This window comes from Monodelphis domestica, chromosome 4, assembly GCF_027887165.1.
Source record: "Monodelphis domestica isolate mMonDom1 chromosome 4, mMonDom1.pri, whole genome shotgun sequence".
NCBI classification, from domain to species: Eukaryota; Metazoa; Chordata; class Mammalia; order Didelphimorphia; family Didelphidae; genus Monodelphis; species Monodelphis domestica.
In genome coordinates, this window is record NC_077230.1 from 427870236 (window position 1) to 427887934 (window position 17699).

Below are 17699 nucleotides of genomic sequence, written 5' to 3' on the forward strand. Positions count from 1 at the left end.
AAAACAGAGGGCATAAAACTTCAGCTGGGAAACCAATTGCATATCGCAATCTGATAGATCATATGATAAGTGCTGTAGACTTTCCTAAAGAGGTGGCCATAATCCATTTTAAGGCACACACTCATGGGAAGGACAGAATACCCCTAGGGAATGACTGAGCAGGCACAACATCAAAGTACGCTGCTAGGTTCGATCCTCACCATGTGCTGAATTTCTCTCTGATCAAAAGGCATGATCTCACTGAAGCCTATGATGGAGAAGAGATGCAGTCATGGAAAGAGCAGCTAGGTACTAAACTAATCAAGGGTGTCTGGATTGCTCAAGGGGGTAAACCTATTCTCCCTAAAAAGTTATATCAACATCTATGCACTGTAAGTCATGCAGAAGGACATTATGGAGTGCAAGGGATTCTGGATACCATAAAGAGATATTGGACAGCACCAGGAATTACAAAAAATATCATTAGAACTTGTCAGGCATGTGAAACATGCAAGAGATATAATCAAGGACATTTTAAGAGTGCTGCATTGGGAAGCAGACCACTCAGCTATATGCTTTTTCAGTGTATTCAAATTGATTATATCAACATGCCTAGAGACAAGGGATACAAATATGCATTGGTGATTATGGATAAATTGACTAGATGGGTTGAGGCATGTCCATCCAAGAAAAGTGACACTGCTACGGTAGTGAGATTTCTATTAAAGGAGATTATACCTAGACATGGCATTCCTGATACCATAGATTTGGACAAGGGGTCTCACTTTACTTCCCAGATTCTAAAAGTAATCTACAAGAATTTAGGGATTAAGTGCAATTACCATTCAGTATATCGACCCCAAGGTTCCAGGCAGGTCAAGCGTATGAACAAAGAACTGAAAACATAAATAGGCAAACTCTGTTCAGAAACACATTTAAAATGGACAGATGTTTTGCCTCTTGATTTGTTCAATATTAGAACCAGGCTTAGGACTGACCTGCATTATATCACCTTTTGAAATGCTACATGTTCAGCCACTTTGGCATGGTAGGACAGTAAGACCACCTTACTTGTCCATCTTAAGAGGGGAATGTGTTCTTCATGAATACTTAAAACAGATACAACATAGGATTGAAGAACTAAGGAAACTGGGTTTGCTTGGGCAAAGAATACCACTAGATTTTTCATTGCATGAGATAAAACCAGGTGATAAGGTATATGTCAAGAACCTTAATAGAGAATCTCCTACAGAATCAAGATGGATCAGACCAACTAAGGTCATAATGACAATCCCAACATCTATAAAGGTTGATCAAAGAGATCCATAGATCCATACTTCACATGTGAAATTGCATCACACCCATAATGTTGATTAGCTCTGGGAATATAATCAATAAGCAATGACCGTCCCTACTGACAACACATGAAAGGACATGACTACTTGCCACCAGAATACAGACAAGAGAGTCCTACATATGTTAACATGATTAAGTGATAGCACCCCTGGAGCAAATGCAGCCAGTGTTGCAGCCAAAAGAATAGCATTAGAAGCCTTAGAAAAAGCCTCGATATATTTCTATACAAAGTCTCTGCCAAGAACTAAGTACAGTAAACATTCAATAAATCTTCTAGTGAAAAGTGAAACAACAAGAATTAGCAAACTTGAAATCACTATTTTTAACAAAATCCTGAGAACCTATACATAATGGTCACACCCATCTGTGAAAAAACATATGTAGACCTTACTTGCTTTTCACGAAGATATACATATGCAAAGCTTACCTCCATGCACGAAGAGAATACATGTAAATCTTACCTGCAGACATAAAGATTGATAAATTCTGACAAACATTCATGAAGATTTCAACTTACTTCCATGCAAATATACTTTTCACTCTTATTTGCACACACATAAAAATGTCACATGCATACATGTTTGTGGTTTGTTCGTGTGTTCTGGGTTCCTGATTGATTATTCCAGTGGATCCTGATTTGAAGACCACATCTTCAATCAAGACTGGAAGATGGCAACTGGCATGCAGACCAGACAGAGGACCAGAGAGTAAGAAAGATTTTATGCAAACATCGTTAAAGGACATGGTAGGACTTTGGAACTTTGGAATTTTGGAACTTTTGATCATGAGGGTATGTAAGAATGCATAATACATGTTACCTCACATATATGCACATATATGCACACATCCTACATAGAATACACTTTAGTAAGATATCTCATAGAATGGGTAAGTACATAACATGCATAGTGGCATAACAAAAGACACATTGATACAAATTTCTGTGGAAAATTCAAAGATTTCTTTTCTGCATGAGTTTGCACAGAAATATAGTATGATGTACATATGTCAATGTGTATGGATCCTATGTACACATGTAAATTACTATTGACTAATGAGCTAAATTTATTTGAGTAATTTATTAATATTCTAACTACTAACATTAGTGACAGCCTAGTGAATTTGTTTAAGTCTTAGGAAAGTAGACATAGAAGTTCTGAAGTATAGAATTTACATTGCATTATGATTGTAGGTTAGCATTTGTTAATGATAGTAAACTTTTCGTAGTGACTGTATAGACATTAGGAATTAGGACATTTGCATATTCTTAATGTTAGTGAAATTGTTGGATTGATTTGACAAATGTTACAGGATTTGTTATGTGAAACTATATTCATGTAAATGCCTTACCTAAACCATTTTCCTATACGATTCTTAGCTTAACATCTATGTAGATAGAATAGTTAAGTTAGGATTTTTTTATCTGGGGGTGGCTAAGGGAATACTTAAGATAGCACAGGGTGAAGAATAGATAGATAGAATTAATAAGTGTAAGAATCATTGAAAAATGCAAGTTGATTTTTTTGGAGAATAAAAGGGGGGATTGTGGAAGAGGCATGAAGAAAGAGAGGATTTGCAGGACAAGCCAAGCATGCAGATCAAACTGGGGACATGATCTGCAAAATCAAGGTGAAGATTCCAAAAGGAATGTTCCCAGGAGGAGGCAGTTGGGAGCCTGGACAGAGGAGAGAAACTGGGACTTTGGGGTTCTCTCTGGGAGTGACTGACCAAGAGAGAAATCTCTTCTCTGGATTCCTGATCAAGAGAACCTGGCTTTTCCTGACAGGCAGAGAGAAAGACCTTTGTGGTTTTTTGAAAGAGTCTGGACTTGAATTACTCAAGCAGAGATTATCTGACTGGAGAAGGAAGATTTAACAGTTATCTTCCATCTCTCTGGCTGTAGCCAGAGTGTCACAATTGTGACTAGACTGACATTTCCTAAACCCTTCTTAATTCTCCTTGTAGGTTAGGGACAAACTTCATCCCTCTCACCTCAATCCACATTCTGTTTGTTACCAATAAACCCTTTACCTGAGAAAAGAAGAGTAAAGAATATTTCTCTGAAATCGCATAGTTCCCCTGGGTTACTTAGAAGGTGGCTGACTAAGACCAGGGGAGTGGAAAGGGTAGCAGGAGGGCTTCAGGTGGAAGACTGGGAGGTGAAGGGTGGAGAGTAGAAAATAGTTTGATTTATTAGCCTTTAGTGATCTTTAGGCAGCTCCAGAGTAATCCCCTCTAGCAGTATTTATCTCTCTAGCCTTATCTCTCATCTATCTCCATTATAACTAGGCAACCTCAGGTGTCCCCTAGTAGCAGCTCTCTAGTCACAAGCCAGAATATCCAGTTACCACAACCAGAAATATTTACACAGATTATCTCTTATATTACAAAATGGACTGGTGGGGAGGGAAGCAGTATAAGGGATGGAGAGGGTTGGGAGGTAGTTTTAAAAGACTTCAAAAAATAAGGAGGGAAATAAGAAGGGATGGGGTAGAAAGGGTAGTGAAATAAGGGTGGAAACTAGGAGGGCTGATTAAAAGTAGATTATAGAAGGAAATAGTGAACGAAGAAAATGCAGAACTACAAGTAGAAAGCAAAATGTTGGGAAATACATATCTGGTAATCATAACTCTGAATGTGAATGGAATGAACAAATCCATAAAACACAAGCAAATAGTAGAGTGGATTAGAATCCAAAACCCTACCATATGCTGTCTACAAGAAACACACATGAGGCAGATAGATACGCATAGGGTGAAAGTAAGAGGATGGAGCCAAATCTATTGGGCATCTACTGATAAAAAGAAGGCAGGAGTCGCAATCATGATATCTGACAAAGCCAAAGCAAAAATAAATCTAGTTAAAAGAGATAGGGAAGGTAATTACATCCAGATGAAAGGCAGTATAGACAACGAGGAAATTTCAGTACTCAACATATATGCACCAAATGGCATAGTATCCAAATTTCTAAAGCAGAAACTAGTGGAGCTCAAGGATGAAATAGATAGGAAAACTATACTAGTGGGAGACCTGAACCTTCCTCTATCTGAACTAGATAAATCAAAACAAAAAATAAATGAGAAAGAGGTAAGAAAAGTGAATGAAATCCGAGAAAAATTAGAGTTAGTAGACATGTGGAGAAAAATAAATGGGGGCAAAAAGGAATACACATTCTTTTCAGCAGCACATGATACATTCACAAAAATTGACTATGTATTAGGGCACAAAAACTTTGCAAACAAGTACAAAAGAGCAGAAATAATAAATGCAACCTTCTCAGATCACAATGCAATGAAAATAATAATTAGTAAGGGTACATGGAGAGGTAAATCAAAAATTAATTGGAAATTAAACAATACGAGTCTCCAAAACTGGTTAGTCAAAGAACAAATCATAGAAACAATTAATTTCATTGAAGAAAATGACAATGATGAGACATCCTTTCAAAACCTATGGGATGCAGCCAAAGCAGTACTCAGGGGGAAATTTATATCCTTGAGTTCATATATTAACAAATTAGGGAGGGCAGAGGTCAATGAATTGGGCATGCAAATTAAAAAAACTAGAAAGTGAACAAATTAAAAATCCTCAGATGAAGACTAAATTAGAGATCCTAAAAATCAAAGGAGAAATTAGTAAAATTGAAAGTCAAAGAACTGTTGATTTAATAAATAAGACTAGAAGCTGATACTTTGAAAAAACAAAATACACAAAGTACTAGACCATCTAATTTAAAAAAGGAAAGAAGAAAACCAAATTGACAGCATCCAAGATGAAAAGGGAGACCTCACCTCTAATGAAGAGGAAATTAAGGCAATCATTAAAAGAATCATTATGCCCAATTATATGGCAGCAAATGTGGCAATCTAGGTGATATGGATGAATACTTAGAAAAATATAAATTACCTAGACTAACAGAGGAAGAAATTGGTTACCTAGACAACCCCACATCAGAAAAATATTGAACAAGCCATCAAATAATTTCCTAAGTAAAATCCCCAGGTCCAGAAGGATTCACAAATGAATTCTATCAAACATTCAAAAAACAACATATCCCAATATTATACAAACTATTTGGCAGAATAAGCAAAGAAGGAGTTCTACCAAATTCATTTTACGACACAAATATGGTACTGATCCCAAAACCAGGCAGGTCAAAAACAGAGAAAGAAACATATAGATGAATCTCGCTAATGAATATAGATGCAAAACTCTTAAATAGGATCCTAGCAAAAATACTCCATCCAGTCATCACAAGGGTTATTCACTATGACCAGGTAGGATTCATACCAGGAATGCAAGAATGGTTCAATATTAGGAAAATATAAATCTTAAAACTGCTCAGACTCTACCTTGGAACATTTGGTTAAGGCTATTCCCCATTTAAAAATGGAGGTACTTGATCAGGAATGTACTGGGAATTTTAACATTACTCCACCCATACTTAGGCATACATTAGGGGAAGATAAAGTTGTAAAACTCCTTACTGGAACAATGAAAAAGTCCCTAATTCATACTTACAGTGAGTCCAAAACCTTAAGCTAGGTCTATTTTTAGATCTAATACAAAAAGGTACTAAGTTCCTATAAAGGTTAAATTAATCAGTAAAAGGTCAAGCAACTTACAAAAGGAAAGCATAACAAAAGAGGTGTGAAGTTTTAGTCTACTCAGAGAAGGTGATAACAAAAGAATATGTGAATTAAGAATGGTAAGTCCTGTGGAAAGCATCTACTGTGATTAGTAGATGTGAAAATTTAGGGGAGCTGACATAAGAGAAATTTTTCTTTAAAAGGAGATGGTTCTCTCAACTTAGGAGTTAGTTGGATCTCAGACTCGTTGGAGTAGCTGGGTCTCTGAACTTAGTTGGAATCTTGCTTGGAACAAAATCTTGTGGTGAGTGGATAAAAGACTGACTTAGTTTTCTCTCTTAAAGAGAAAGGCCGAGGCCATTTGGCCTAGGCCCTAGGCCTTTTCCTACTATTTCCTCTTACTCTGTCTCTCCTTTCCCTTAATTCCTTCATTCATTTTAATTAAAATCTCTATAAAACCCAATTGACTTGGGTATTTCATATTTGGGGTTTTTCCCATGGCAACAACTTATTTTTGATATAAAATCAAGACACTAAAATTATTTCTACAGTTCTTGCAATTCACAGTCTTGAACCCACATTTTCATGGTAACAAAAACCATCCACATAACTGACAACGTTAACAAGCAAACCAATAAAAATCACATGGTTATCTCAAAAGATGCAGAAAAAGCCTTTGATAAAATACAGCACCCATTTCTATTGAAAACACTAGAAAGTATAGGATAGAAGGGCCTTTCCTAAAAATAAAAAACAGTATAGATCTAAAATCATCAGCAACATCATCTGCAATGGAGATAAACTAGAAGCATTCCCAATAAGATCAGGAGTGAAACATGGATGCCCATTATCACTTCTATTATTTAACATTATACTAGAAACACTAACAGTAGCAATTAGAGAAGAAAAAGAAATTGAAGGCATTAAAATTGGCAATGAGGAGACCAAGCTATCACTCTTTGCAGATGATATGATGGTCTACCTTAAGTATCCTAGAGAATCAACCAAAAAGCTAGTGGAAATAATCAACAACTTTACCAAAGTTGCAGGATACAAAATAAACCCACGTAAGTCATCAACATTTCTCTATATATCTCCAACACATCTCAGCAGCAAGAATTAGAAAGAGAAATACCATTTAAAATCACCTTAGACAATATAAAATACTTAGGAATCTATCTGCTGAGATAAACACAGGAACTTTATGAACACAACTAAAACACACTCTCCACACAATTAAAAATAGATTTAAACAATTGGAAAATCATTGGTTGCTCATGGGTAGGATAAGCTAACATAATCAAAATGACAATCCTGCCCAAATTAATTTACTTATTTAGTTCCATACCCAAAAAAAATTTTTACTGAGTTAGAAAAAAAACATAAAATTCATTTGGAAGAACAAAAGATCAAAGATATCCAGGGAAATCATGAAAAAAAAAAATGCAAAGAAAGGAGCACTTGCAGTCGTAGATCTAAAACTATATTATAAAGCAGGGGTCATCAAAACAAGTTGGTACTGGCTAAGAGACAGAAAGTAGGATCAATGGAATAGACTAGGGGTAAATGACCTCAGCAAGACAGTCTATGATAAGTCCAAAGGTCCCAGTTTTGGGGACCAAAACCCACTATTTGATAAAAACTGCTGGCAAAATTGGAAGACTGTATGGGAGAGATTAGGTTTAGATCAACATCTCACACTCTACACCAAGGTAAACTCAGAATGGGTGAATGACCTGAATATAAAGAAGGAAACTATAAGTAAATGAGGTGCACACAGAATAGTATATTTGTCAGATTTTTGGGAAAGGAAAGACTTTAAAACCAAGTAAGAGCTAGAAAAAATCACAAAATGTAAAATCAATAAATTTGATTACATCAAGTTAAAAAGTTTTTGTACAAACAAAACTTATGCATCCAAAATTATAATGGAAGCAACAAATTGGGAAAAAATCTTCATTACAAAAACCTCTGACAAAGGACTAATTACTCAAATTTATAAAGAGCTAAATCAATTGTACAAAAAATCAAGCCATTCTCCAATTGATAAATGGGCAAGGAACATGAGTAAGCATCTTCCATATGAAGAAATCAAAACTATTATTAAGCACATGAAAAAGTTTTCTATATCACTTACAATCAGAGAAATGCAAATCAAAACAACTCTGAGTTATCAACTCACACCTAGCAGATTGGCTCATATGACAGCAAAGCAAAGTAATGAATGCTGGTGGGGGTGTGGCAAAGTTGGGGCATTAATGCATTGCTGATGGAGTTGTGAATTGATCCAACCATTCTAGAGGGCAATTTGGAACTATGCCCAAAGGGCATTAAAGAACAGTCAGCAGTGATTCTGAACAACTTGGAGGAATCTACGAGAAAAAAACACTATCCACATTCAGAGGAAACACTATGGGAGTAAAAACACCCAAGAAAAACAACTGCTTGAATACATGGGATGAAGGGATATGGTTGGGGATGTAGACTCTAAATTAACATCCTTGTGCAAACAACAACATGGAAATAGGTTCTGATCAAGGACACAAGTAAGACCCAATGAAATTGAACATCAGCTGTGGGAAGGGTAGGTAGAGGGGAGGGAGGGAAATAAAGAGATTATTGTAACCAAAAAAAATTAAATTAATAAAAAAAGAAACGATAAACAAGGGGCAGCTGGGTAGCTCAGTGCATTGAGAACTAGGACTAGAGATGGGAGGTCCTGGGTTCAAATCTGGAAGAACTATACACAGTAACAGCAATATTGTACAAGGATCATCTGTGAAAACTTGGCTACTCTCAGTAATGTAATAATCTGGGACAATCCTGAAAGATTTATGACAGGGAATGTTATCCACTTCCAGAGAAAAAAACTATTGGAGTTTCCTTTCATATTAGTATATTTGTGGTTTTATTTTGGAATTTGGTTACGTATAAATGTGCTCTTACTACAATGTCCCAAATGGAGTGTTTTGTACAACAATAAAAATACAAAAGAAAAATTAAGGAAAAAAGAATTAGTAGAACATTAATGGTCATGATTTACCAAGCTCTTTACAGATATTATTCCATTTGATCCCAAGTCACTCAAAGAAACACTGAACAGAATGAGTTCAAAAACAGAAACTTCAGATTTCTCTGAATTAATGCAGAATGAAGTGAGTAGAACCAAGAGGGTGATTAATACAATAACTACAGTGTTCCGAAGTCAAAGAACTTTGAAAAACTTGGGACCTCTGATCAATGCAGTGGCTAACAAGGATTGCAGAAAACCCATGATAATGGGTTACTCACTTCCTACAAAAACCTACAGACTTCCTATGAAATCAGATGCCTCACTTCAGAAATGGGATGCAGTCAGGGTGTATGTTGCAACAGATATTTTTTGAGCATCAGAATTTGTTTTCCTTGATTGTCCATGTGGCATCATAGGTGTATTTTAATCTTGAAACAATTATTAATATTCCGGTTAAGACTTCCGGTTAAGATGGCGGCTTAGAGAAAGCTGAAGTTCAGATCTCCGGAAAACCCTTCCCGACCGATCTCAAACTAGAAGCTCCTAAGGCGCCGAAATTCAAAAGGATCAACAGCACAGACCCTGGGAACCCTCCTCCTGGACCTGGATCTGGTTCAAAAGGTACGGCTCCCCTTAAAAGCCAGAACCCGAGATCCCTCGGACCTCAGGGGTAGGAGCGCAGAGTCCAAGGCTCCCGGAAGCGGCAGCCGCGCCGGGCTCAGAGAGCAGGGTCTGAGGAACAACAACCCTCAGGGTCTTCTACCCAAGTCCCAGTCCGGGTGAAAGTTACTGCCTGGGGCTTCCGCTGCAAAGAGCCGGTCGGTCAAAGAGCCAGTAGGTCCGGGTGAAAGTTACTGCCTGGGGCCTCCGCTGCAGAGAGCTGGTCAAAACAACAGCAACCCTCAGGGCGGGCAAGACAGCCTCACGGGCTGGATCCTGCTATCCAAGTCTCAGTGAAAGTCTGTGCTCTCGGAGCTTGGGGAAGTGGCAGCCCATCCCCCCGCAGGCCGACGAAACAGCCTCACGGCCAGAGATTCTGAAGGCAACTTCTGGAAATCGAGCCAGGGGGAGAGTGTGGCCTCGTGGTCCAACCCTTCCATTCCAGTTCCAGTGAGGCATATTCAGTTTAACCCAGGGAACGCTCATAGAACCAACATCTACCCAGGACTAAAGCCTCTGATCACCAGACAAAGACAAGAAAAGCCAATCCTCCACGTTCAGAGATGACAAACTCCACAGAAGCACAGAAGCCCCAAAATACCAAGAAAAATAAGAAGAAAGGGGCGACTCTGGACACATTCTATGGAGCTAAAATACAAAATACAGAGCAGATAGAAGAAGATATACAAGAAAATTCTCCAAAATCTTCCAAAGGAAATAGAAACTCTCCACAAACCCATGAAGAATTTGAATCAGAAAGGACCAAAAAGATGGAAGCCCTCTGGGAGGAAAAGTGGGAAATGATGCAAAAGAAATTCACGCATCTACAAAACCAGTTTGACCAAACTGTAAAAGAAAACCAGGCTTTAAAGCAAGAACTAATAAAGCAAAGCCAAAACACCAAGAAATTAGAAGAGAACATAAAATATCTCACCGACAAGGTGATAGATCTGGAAAACAGGGGGAGAAGAGAAAATTTAAGAATAATTGGACTCCCAGAAAAGCCAGAAATAAACACCAAACTGGACATGGTGATACAAGATATAATCAAAGAAAATTGCCCAGAGATTCTAGAACAAGGGGGCAACACATCCACTGACAGAGCTCACAGAACACCTTCTACACTAAACCCCCAAAAGACAACTCCCAGGAATGTAATTGCCAAATTCCAAAGCTATCAAACAAAAGAAAAAATCCTACAGGAAGCCAGAAAAAGACAATTTAGATATAAAGGAATGCCAATCAGGGTCACACAAGACCTTGCAAGTTCTACGCTGAATGATCGTAAGGCATGGAACATGATCTTCAGAAAGGCAAGAGAGCTGGGTCTCCAACCAAGAATCAGCTACCCAGCAAAACTGACTATATACTTCCAAGGGAAAGTATGGGCATTCAACAAAATAGAAGACTTCCAACTTTTTGCAAAGAAAAGATCAGAGCTCTGTGGAAAGTTTGATACCGAAAATCAAAGAGCAAGGAATACCTGAAAAGGTAAATATTAAGGAAAGGGGAAAAATGTTATCTTCTTTTACTCAAACTCTCTTCTATAAGGACTACATTTATATCAACCTATATATACTAATATGTGGGGAAAATGTAATGTATAAATAGGGGGTAAAGAAAGACCAAATAGAATAATGGTTCTCACACAAAGATTCACAGGGGAAGGGGAGGGGAAGAAAACTCCTATAAGAAGGAGAGGAAGAGAGGGGGGGGGGTTACTTAAACCTCAAACTCAGGGAAATCAACTCTGAGAGGGAAAAACATCCAGATCCATTGGGATCTTGAATTCTATCTTACCCAACAAGGGTAAGGAGAAGGGAAAACCAAGGGGGGGAGGGGGAGAGGGAGAACAAAAAGGGAGGGAAAGAGAGGGGGGAGGGGGAGGGAACAAAAAGGGAGGGACTAAAAAGGGAAACATCAAGGGAGGGGACAAGTGGGACTGATTCAAAGTAAATCACTGGACTAAAAGGTAGAGCCGAAGAAGAAAAGGTTAGAATTAGGGAAGGCAATCAAAATGCCAGGGAGTCCACAAATGACAATCATAACTTTGAACGTGAATGGGATGAACTCACCCATAAAACGTAGACGAATAGCAGAATGGATTAGAATCCAAAACCCTACCATATGTTGTCTTCAAGAAACACACATGAGGCGGGTTGACACCCACAAGGTCAGAATTAAAGGATGGAGTAAGACCTTCTGGGCCTCAACTGATAGAAAGAAGGCAGGAGTGGTAATCATGATATCTGATAAAGCCAATGCAAAAATAGACCTGATCAAAAGGGATAGGGAAGGTAATTATATTTTGTTAAAAGGGACTCTAGACAATGAGGAAATATCATTAATCAACATATATGCACCAAATAATATAGCACCCAAATTTCTAATGGAGAAACTAGGAGAATTGAAGGAAGAAATAGACAATAAAACCATACTAGTGGGAGACTTAAACCAACCATTATCAAATTTAGATAAATCAAATCAAAAAATAAATAAGAAAGAGGTAAAAGAAGTGAATGAAATCTTAGAAAAATTAGAATTAATAGACATATGGAGAAAAATAAATAGGGATAAAAAGGAATACACTTTCTTCTCAGCACCACATGGCACATTCACAAAAATTGACCATACATTAGGTCACAGAAACATAGCACACAAATGCAAAAAAGCAGAAATATTAATGCAGCCTTCTCAGATCACAAGGCAATAAAAATAATGATTAGTAATGGTACATGGAAAACCAAATCTAAAACCAATTGGAAACTAAACAATATGATACTCCAAAACCGTTTAGCTAAAGAAGAAATCATAGAAACAATTAATAATTTCATCAAGGAAAATGACAATGGCGAAACATCCTTTTAAACCTTTTGGGATGCAGCCAAAGCGGTAATCAGAGGCAAATTCATATCCCTGAAAGCTCATATTAACAAACAAGGGAGAGCAGAGATCAATCAATTGGAAATGCAATTGAAAAAACTCGAAAGCGATCAAATTAAAAACCCCCAGCAGAAAACCAAATTAGAAATCCTAAAAATTAAGGGAGAAATTAATAAAATCGAAAGTGATAGAACTATTGATTTAATAAATAAGACAAGAAGCTGGTACTTTGAAAAAACAAACAAAATAGACAAAGTACTGGTCAATCTAATTAAAAAAAGGAAGGAAGAAAAGCAAATTCACAGCATTAAAGATGAAAAGGGGGACAGCACCTCCAATGAGGAGGAAATTAAGGCAATCATTAGACATTACTTTGCCCAATTATATGGCAATAAATACACCAATTTAGGAGAAATGGATGAATATATATAAAAATACAAACTGCCTAGACTAACAGAAGAGGAAATAGAATTCTTAAATAATCCCACATCAGAAATTGAAATCCATCAAGCCATCAAAGAACTTCCTAAGAAAAAATCCCCAGGGCCTGATGGATTCACCTGTGAATTCTATCAAACATTCAGAGAACAGTTAACCCCAATACTATACAAACTATTTGACATAATAAGCAAAGAGGGAGTTCTACCAAACTCCTTTTACGACACAAACATGGTACTGATTCCAAAACCAGGCAGGTCAAAAACAGAGAAAGAAAACTATAGAACAATCTCCCTAATGAATATAGATGCAAAAATTTTAAATAGGATACTAGCAAAAAGACTCCAGCAAGTGATCAGAAGGATCATTCACCATGATCAAGTAGGATTCATACCAGGGATGCAGGGCTGGTTCAACATTAGGAAAACCATCCACATAATTGACCACATCAACAAGCAAACTAGCAAGAACCACATGATTATCTCAATAGATGCAGAAAAAGCCTTTGATAAAATACAACACCCATTCCTATTAAAAACACTAGAAAGCATAGGAATAGAAGGGTCATTCCTAAAAATAATAAACAGTATATATGTAAAACCAACAGCTAATATCATCTGCAATGGGGATAAACTAGATGCATTCCCAATAAGATCAGGAGTAAAACAAGGATGCCCATTATCACCTCTACTATTTGACATTGTACTAGAAACACTAGCAGTAGCAATTAGAGAAGATAAAGAAATTGAAGGCATCAGAATAGGCAAGGAGGAGACCAAGTTATCACTCTTCGCGGATGACATGATGGTCTACTTAAAGAATCCTAGAGATTCAACCAAAAAGCTAATTGAAATAATCAACAACTTTAGCAAAGTTGCAGGATACAAAATAAACCCACATAAATCATCAGCTTTTCTATATATCTCCAACACAGCTCAGCAGCAAGAACTAGAAAGAGAAATCCCATTCAAAATCACCTCAGACAAAATAAAATACCTAGGAATCTATCTCCCAAGACAAACACAGGAACTATATGAACACAACTACAAAACACTCGCCACACAACTAAAACTAGACATGAACAATTGGAAAAACATTAACTGCTCATGGATAGGACGAGCCAATATAATAAAAATGACCATCCTACCCAAACTTATTTATCTATTTAGTGCCATACCCATTGAACTACCAAAATACTTCTTCACTGATTTAGAAAAAACCATAACAAAGTTCATTTGGAAGAACAAAAGATCAAGGATATCCAGGGAAATAATGAAAAAAAACACATATGATGGGGGCCTTGCAGTCCCAGACCTCAAACTATATTACAAAGCAGCAGTCATTAAAACAATTTGGTACTGGCTAAGAAACAGAAAGGAAGATCAGTGGAATAGACTGGGGGAAAACGACCTCAGCAAGACAGTATACGATAAACCCAAAGATCCCAGCTTTTGGGACAAAAATCCACTATTCGATAAAAACTGCTGGGAAAATTGGAAGACAGTGTGGGAGAGACTAGGAATAGATCAACACCTCACACCCTACACCAAGATAAATTCAAAATGGGTGAGTGACTTAAACATAAAGAAGGAAACCATAAGTAAATTGGGTAAACACAGAATAGTATACATGTCAGACCTTTGGGAGGGGAAAGGCTTTAAAACCAAGCAAGATATAGAAAGAATCACAAAATGTAAAATAAATAATTTTGACTACATCAAACTAAAAAGCTTTTGTACAAACAAAACCAATATAACTAAAATCAGAAGGGAAACAACAAATTGGGAAAAAATCTTCATAGAAACCTCTGACAAAGGTTTAATTACTCATATTTATAATGAGCTAAGTCAATTGTACAAAAAATCAAGCCATTCTCCAATTGATAAATGGGCAAGGGAAATGGATAGGCAGTTCTCAGATAAAGAAATCAAAACTATTAACAAGCACATGAAGAAGTGTTCTACATCTCTTATAATCAGAGAGATGCAAATCAAAACAACTCTGAGGTATCACCTCACACCTAGCAGATTGGCTAACATAACAGCAAAGGAAAGTAATGAATGCTGGAGGGGATGTGGCAAAGTAGGGACATTAATTCATTGCTGGTGGAGTTGTGAACTGATCCAACCATTCTGGAGGGCAATTTGGAACTATGCCCAAAGGGCGACAAAAGAATATCTACCCTTTGACCCAGCCATAGCACTGCTGGGTCTGTACCCCAAAGAGATAATGGACACAAAGACTTGTACAAAAATATTCATAGCTGCGCTCTTTGTGGTGGCCCAAAACTGGAAAACGAGGGGATGCCCATCAATTGGGGAATGGCTGAACAAACTGTGGTATATGTTGGTGATGGAATACTATTGTGCTCAAAGGAATAATAAAGTGGAGAAGTTCCATGGAGACTGGAACAACCTCCAGGAAGTGATGCAGAGCGAGAGGAGCAGAACCAGGAGAACATTGTACACAGAGACTAATACACTGTGGTATAATCGAACGTAATGGACTTCTACATTAGGGGCAGTGTAATGTCCCTGAACAACTTTCAGGGATCCAGGAGAAAAAAACACCATTCATAAGGAAAGGATGAACTATGGGAGTGGAAACACCGAGAAAAAGCAACTGCCTGAATACAGAGGTTGAGGGGACATGACAGAGGATAGACTTTAAATGAACACTCTAATGCAAATACTATCAACAAAGCAATGGGTTCAAATCAAGAAAACATCTAATGCCCAGTGGACTTACGCGTTGGCTATGGGGGGTGGGGGGGAGGAAAAGAAAATGATCTATGTCTTTAACGAATAATGCTTGGAAATGATCAAATAAAATATATTAAAAAAAAAAAAAGAATTTCCAGTCATGGAGAGAATCTATGGCAACCTGCTGTTTGTCTCAGACATGCTAAAATATTACATACGCATTTATTCCTTGTCAGCACCAAATAAAATTGTTCATCAATCCTAAAAAAAAAAAAAAACCTACAGACTTCCTATGAAATCAGCTGCCTCACTTCAGAAATGGGATGCAGTCAGGGTGTATGTTGCAACAGATATTTTTTGAGCATCAGAATTTGTTTTCCTTGATTGTCCATGTGGCATCATGGGTGTATTTTAATCTTGAAACAATTATTAATATATCAATAGTGCAACCTATATTCTTATATACCAGATTCATGGGCAAGTAGTTCTTGATCATTGTATTTAATAGGTACTGGATTAATTCTGACCACTCTCCAAATCTACAGTCCAAAAGTCAGAAGAATTCCTGGGTAGGCTGCCACAGGGTCCTGGTTCCCACCTTGTCAGACCAGATTCCATACCAGGTCACATGTTTGAATAAACTCCTCCTCCTTGATCTAATAGTTGTCAGTTGAGCCAATGTTAACTCTTATGCCGTGTTACATGATCATTAGCTACCTCCCATTCCCCATTCCTTGATCCTCCAATAAAAGATTGAGGAAATATGTAGTTTACTCTTTCTCTCTCTCTACTAGAATCAGACGAGCACACATTAAGGCTTTTTAAGCACTGTCTCTGAGTCTTTCTTCTTTTATTATATTCCCTCTTTCTCTATATCCCCTTCACCCATTTTCCCTCAGTTCCTAACTCTCTTTCTCAGGTGTCCACCTAGGAATAGATTAATTCATGGCTACAGGCAGGCACAACTCATACCTGTCCCAAAGATTTTAGTTTTCATTAGTGGTAGAAGGTAGAAGGGGGACAGAAAATAGATTTTAGTTAATTGGAAAAAAAAATAAATTAAGAAAAAGACCTTTTCAACAACAGGTGTCAAATACATAGCCTGCAACATTCCCAGGTGCTGCATGAACCAGGGGAAAAGGTAATTGGAAAATAGTTAACAAAAGAAAATGACAAACAGATAATTATATGATATTTTAAAATGTGAGCTTTAGGCATCCTCATGTACAGATTGAGGCAAATAAAAAATCATCCCTCCTCTAAAGTATATGCTGTTGGTGTCTGACTTCCCCAAGGTCACTTCCCCACTTCACAATTCTATCTCTCCCCGCTGCTCTCCATTCAGAACATCCCCATAGTCTAGGAGAGGAAGTTGGGATACCCCTAAGGTTTGTAACAATAAAATTGCATGAAATAAAAGGAAACTAAGGCCAGAGTTGATCTCTCTATGAACCTGCTGCCCATTAGTGTGATTATGAGACTGAAGGTTTTGTCTTCGATACATAGGAAAATCAGACTAGTGAATTAATTGGGCATCAGGAATTCTACTGTGGACCCAGTTACTGGAGGCTAAAGCCAATCATCCCTTTACATGGATAAGAATCAGGTTTCATAGCAGCCATACTTTCATGTGACTTTTTATGCCACAAAGAGGAAAAATATAGGTGCAATGGTGAATCTCTGTGTGTGAAAGGAGACAAAGTTTACATCCTCCTTTCCATCTCCAGAATATCCCTGCCAAACAGGATCAAGGCCAGCCCTGTTGCATGACCAGAGCTTATACTCCAACCAAGAATTAAAAACATTCTGTGGGTCCATAGCACCAAGGGAAAGGGATGGAAGGAAAGATTATGGAGCAGTCATTGAACCTGCAGTCCTAGAAGTTGGGAGAAAAAGAAGGTTATATGCTACTAGGACAGAAGAGAATAATACAATATCAATAACAAGGATGATGATGACAATTCACATGTTTTTGTGCCTAACATGTAAAAAGTACTTTCCCCACATAAAATCCTATTATATACAGAGCAAATATTATTCACTTTTCCAGATGAAGAAGCTGAGGATGTGAAAGGAGGA

At 37.5% G+C, this 17699-nt stretch overlaps 1 protein-coding gene across 1 annotated transcript in view; it reads right to left on the minus strand.

The window, feature by feature from the left end:
- Positions 1 to 170: 170 nt before the first annotated feature.
- The window catches only part of LOC130459017 (carcinoembryonic antigen-related cell adhesion molecule 5-like), a 27900-nt gene continuing 10371 nt past the window's right edge, over positions 171 to 17699 (minus strand). Inside the window, exon 5 of the mRNA XM_056826230.1 lies at positions 171 to 247. Within this exon, the coding sequence (XP_056682208.1) occupies positions 171 to 247 (77 nt within the window). The remainder of the gene's footprint in view (positions 248 to 17699) is intronic.